Raw genomic sequence first — 4,520 nt, 5'->3', positions numbered from 1 at the left:
GCCCGAAATTTTTCGAAAATTCGAGTTACAGCCCTTACTTTTTTTTTGCCACGACACAGCCCGAAGTCCCATTTGGTCCGCAGCCTGTGACGTGGAGTCTACGTGGCTGCCAGGTGGAGTTCCGGCGGAGTCCACCTAGGCAGAATCCACGTGGCAGCCGCGTGGATTCCACATCACTGCGCGATTTGAAGAAAGAAAGATTTTAGCCCGCCCAATGTGAGTCACCCTGGAGAGAGCTGAGAAAGGCGACGAAGGAGAAGGAGACGGTGGAGAAGGAGGAAGAAAGGGCGCGAGGGAGAAGGGACTTCCGCGCTGATCAACGTCGTTGGCGCCGGAATCGTTGCGAGCACGCCCTTGCCCTCGCCCTCCTCGATTGGCTGAAGCGGCCGCCCTACTCTGTCGCGTCGACGGTCCTCACCTACAACACCGTCATCAACGCCTGCTCTCGGGCCACGGAGGTGCCCTGGGATAAAGAGGAGATGGGCGAGCTAAATTCATGCTCTTCCATACCCATTCGTTCATTTGCGCTTGCTGTTCTAGGGTTCATTGAAATTTGATCTTCAATTCTTCTTCCTCGCCGATTCTTTTTTGCTTTGGGAAGAACACTGACTTCCGATAATGATGTCAAAGTGGCATCATCTGTTGATAATTTTGTTAGTAGCAGCGAAGAACCTAGAGAAATTTCAGAAATGACAAGGACATCATCTGACGAATCTGATCCCAAAGAGGGCAATGCTCCCCAACAAGATAAGGAGATCTATGACCAAGATAACTCAAATGTTGGCCAAGATAACTTGGAGGTGGATCAGGGAAAAAGAAAGCGTCTGGAAAGGGAAGGATAATGATCATGCGTCGAGCCGTGGATACTTCAGGCACCAATAAGATACATGACCATAAAAGTGACAGAATGCCTGAGAAATTGCTTGAACAGCTTGACGAGGTTCGTTTATCTCTTTCCGTTTGTTGGCATTGGAATTTGAATGATTAAATGAATTCATGGATGATTCTAAAATGAACTTTAAATTGTATTTAAAATGCTGTTATTCGATTCTAGATTCAAAGCCAAATACTTTGGAAAATTGGCTTTGATTCACAAGAATCACTAGCATAGTTTTCTAACATTGTTTAGCACAGAATAAGAAACATTTTATCCAACGTATTGACTTTGATGAATTTGAGCCTTTTGCTGCTAAACAATGATTTTTCTTGTTGTCAGGCACAGTTTCTGGTAAAAAGTGCAGTCTCTACTGGTCAATCAAAAGAAGCAAGACTAGCAAGGGTGAGTTGGCTGTGTACTCTTAACCTTTTATTGACTTGTTTCTTGTTTTCCCTTGTACATTTCTAGACTAAATCCAAAAATTTTCATTTGTTGGTTGAGTGTGCGTCCTCTACTTTTGATATCTTCTGTGCATAATATAATGCCAATGCCACCCGGCAGGGAACATTGCTGAAAAAATATCTTCAGTCTCAGCTCAGTTCTTTCTTTTATCTTCAGCATATTATTTTCCTATCCTCTTCCCCAAATTTTCGCACCTTATTTTAGGAGCCAGCCCTTCGTTTTTACGTTCTGACCATAGTTATTTCCATTTATTTTATTCATTTAACGTCACAATGTCAGTCTTCTCACCTTGATGTCCTAACTAATGCTTGGAAACAGGTTTGTGCCGGGCTATCATCTCGGCTTCAGGAGTACAAGGCTGAGAACGCTCAATTGGAAGAACTCCTCATGAGAGAGGTAGATTCTTCAACGACGGATTTGCTTCCATACTTGCGCAAATGTAGATTCTTCAAATAACTTCTTTTTACTTTTTATCTGCTGTTTATCAGCGAGGACGCAGTAGTTCATATGAAGCTTCCATCAAACAGCTAGAACAAGATTTATTATTGGCCCAAATGGAAATGAGTAAAGTGGAGTCAAGTATGGGTGATGCGCTGACCGCTAAAAATGCAGAAATCGAGAAGCTTGTTGGTTCTATAGACGCTTTCAAGAAACAAGCATCAACAGCAGAAGGAAAACTTGTGTCCTTACAGGTTTCCTGTCTTTACTCTTTTTCCTTTGTAGCTTATGAATTACATTTTAAGACGGCTCCACCATCCAAGAGACATCTATACTTTTTCTGTCAACTGCCTCCACAGGGTTTTGTGGAGCACTTTTGAATGAACTTTTCCCCATATTAAATATGAACCTCGGATGCAACATATGGACTCACTTGATAGAGTGCTCCTTGATATTAAACTAACTCCACTCTTAGATTACACTAGTGTCTCCCTTTGTAGGACTGTTCTTTGGCTTTGGCTCAACTGATTGAAACAATTATCGTTCATTTTAGTGCGTTCTTCTAATAATTCATGTAATGATTGGAAAAGATCTCATTTGCAGAACTTCCCATTTTGAACCAGGCAAATATGGATGCTTTGATGAGAGGCCGTGAACTTAGTGAGACAAGGGTGATACAGGTAGTTCACTGCCTCTATTATTTTTAAACTATACTTGAGACTAACGATATTTTTTGAACTTCAAAATATTCTTTGACTCTTCTGTTCGTCATATTTCTTGTCTTCTCTTTCTTCTCTGACAATCTTATTTTATTCGCCAGACGCTTCGTGAAGAGCTCGCTGCAGCTGAGCGCAGAGCAGAAGAAGAGAGGATAGCGCATAATGCCACCAAGATGGTCTAAGCAGCATCTATGAGAATGTCTTCTGTTCACTTCTTTGTTTCTATTTCTTGGTTTAATTTTACACATTTTATTTTTGAAGGCAGCCATAGAAAGAGAAGTTGAATTGGAACACAGAGCTGTGGAGGCCTCAAATGCACTTGTAAGAATGCAGGTACGTCGTTCTGATATTCCATTTGAAGGTATCTAGGTGTATGTGCTGATGAAGTGGCCAACGCTCTTGTATAATGTGAATTCTCTTTGGGTCATTCTGACCATTTTGCTCTGCGCATTCAAAATTCTTCCACGTCTCAATGTTTCTCTAGTGTGCCCATTGTAACTAGTAAGCAGTTAAGTTGACATAATAAATGATATTACAAGTTTCGAGAATGCCTAATATAAATATGCATTATAATATCTGTGATTATTGTGGTGCTTTACAGCCAGGTTATGCATATATGAGCAATTATAATGAATTTACTTAAATTAAAACAATACAGAGAGATTTCTGATATGATCCCGGCCCCTCCATGTTATTTACGTCTTTTGTCCGTAGGCTAATACTCAATAAATACATGTAGCCCCTCAATGAAGAACATGCACGTGATGCATTCATTGGGTCTGATTCAGCTAGAAGAAGGGGGGGGGAGGGGGAAGAATAAGCAGGAGAGATTGTGTAGAGGGCTGGCCAATATGGGAGAGGCTCCATATGCATGGGCCTAGTCAATACCGCAGAAGCTTCCTAGGAAGTATTCAGGCGTTGATACGGACCTGCACTGCCATTGTACCAACCGTGTTTAACTCGTCTCAGTCTCTATCTATCCATATGTAGGGCTTCCTTTTCTTCAAGTACTTCCTTCTTCACTAAAGACCTGTATCGTGGTCGCTATCAGTTCCTGTGTACCTTATGATAAAATAAGCCAGTTGTGTGTCTTTATGAGTTGATTGAAGAGGTTATTTTTAATTGGGTTAGAGCTTTCTCATTTGTCTCTGAATTTGTCTATTTTGGCCTGCCAATCCTACTACTGACTGATCAATTTTCAAAGGTCTGCAGATGAAAGCATATCAAAGGCAATGGATTTGGAACACAAAGTTGCTCTTCTTGAGGTTGGATGCCCTTTTTTTTCTCTTCATTTTTTGATGTAGCACCTTTCATGTGGGTTTGAACCTCCAGTGAACTCCATTGGCTATTTCAGGTAGAATGTGGATCTCTAAATCAAGAGCTTCAGGACATGGAAGCCAGGATGCGGCGTGGTCTGAAGAAGTCGTCGGAGGAAGCAAATAAAATTCTGCAAGTAAACAAAGCAAGCGTCTTCTTTTCTGTTTAGCTGGATATTGCACGTGATTAAACCTTTCACTTTTTTTGTGCGGGAAGATTTGGACAAGATCATCACTTTTTTCACTTTCTCTTGGTAGATCTGTGCCTTTTCTCTTGCGGTCGTCATGGATTTAGGCTGCTTCAGGATTCAATTTCTTGCTTCTTTAATTGGTGGGTCTCTTTGCAGAGCAGATTCTTGTGAGGATTGAATCGTTGACCCCCCGGTTCCCTCTTGGCCCATGCTGCAAGATCTAATGGAAAGAAAGAAGAACACGACGAATCTATTAGCCACCGGACGGAAGAAGGTTTTTCTTGCCCCAATTCCCTTTCATGTTGCTTTTTCATTGTCCCAAGCATCAGTTTCTTGCTCTTTACGGATATTTCATGCTATTTTTCTCATTTTTTATCCTCATTTCTATTCAGTTGCAGCAATATAGGCAAAAGAAAGATCATAAATCTCCCATGGTTTGTCGAGCGCCTTTGAAGATGTTGTTGCTAGAAATTACCTTGAGGAATGCCAAGCCCTCTAGAAGAAAGCAGAATCAATC

General features: G+C 41.5%; 1 protein-coding gene and 1 long non-coding RNA gene across 2 annotated transcripts; both read left to right on the top strand.

Moving 5' to 3' along the window:
- The first annotated feature begins 865 nt into the window (after nucleotides 1–865).
- LOC144713077 (golgin-84-like) lies at nucleotides 866–2,458 on the top strand. The gene is made up of 5 exons (XM_078587560.1): nucleotides 866–940; nucleotides 1,217–1,279; nucleotides 1,658–1,735; nucleotides 1,828–2,031; nucleotides 2,381–2,458. Exons 1-5 carry the CDS (start codon nucleotides 908–910, stop codon nucleotides 2,393–2,395), a joined length of 393 nt encoding a protein of 130 aa, XP_078443686.1. The 5' UTR covers nucleotides 866–907; the 3' UTR covers nucleotides 2,396–2,458.
- Nucleotides 2,459–2,770: 312 nt separating this feature from the next.
- On the top strand, nucleotides 2,771–4,284 carry LOC144713343 (uncharacterized). Its single transcript, XR_013584023.1, has 3 exons — nucleotides 2,771–2,829; nucleotides 3,709–3,761; nucleotides 3,851–4,284. It is a non-coding gene; the product is annotated as an uncharacterized LOC144713343 (long non-coding RNA).
- The last annotated feature ends 236 nt before the right edge of the window (nucleotides 4,285–4,520 follow it).

The sequence above is a fragment of the Wolffia australiana genome, chromosome 15 (assembly GCF_029677425.1).
Source record: "Wolffia australiana isolate 7733 chromosome 15, ASM2967742v1".
In the NCBI taxonomy this organism is placed as follows: domain Eukaryota; kingdom Viridiplantae; phylum Streptophyta; class Magnoliopsida; order Alismatales; family Araceae; genus Wolffia; species Wolffia australiana.
Note: the sequence above shows the minus strand (reverse complement) of the source record. Positions and strands in the feature narration are given on the sequence as shown.

Coding starts and splice junctions, on each gene's coding strand:
- LOC144713077 (XM_078587560.1), top strand. CDS start 908: ATGCCTGAGAAATTGCTTGAACAGCTTGACGAG. Junction 941..1,216: donor TGCTTGAACAGCTTGACGAG/GTTCGTTTATCT, acceptor TCTTGTTGTCAG/GCACAGTTTCTGGTAAAAAG. Junction 1,280..1,657: donor AAGAAGCAAGACTAGCAAGG/GTGAGTTGGCTG, acceptor GCTTGGAAACAG/GTTTGTGCCGGGCTATCATC.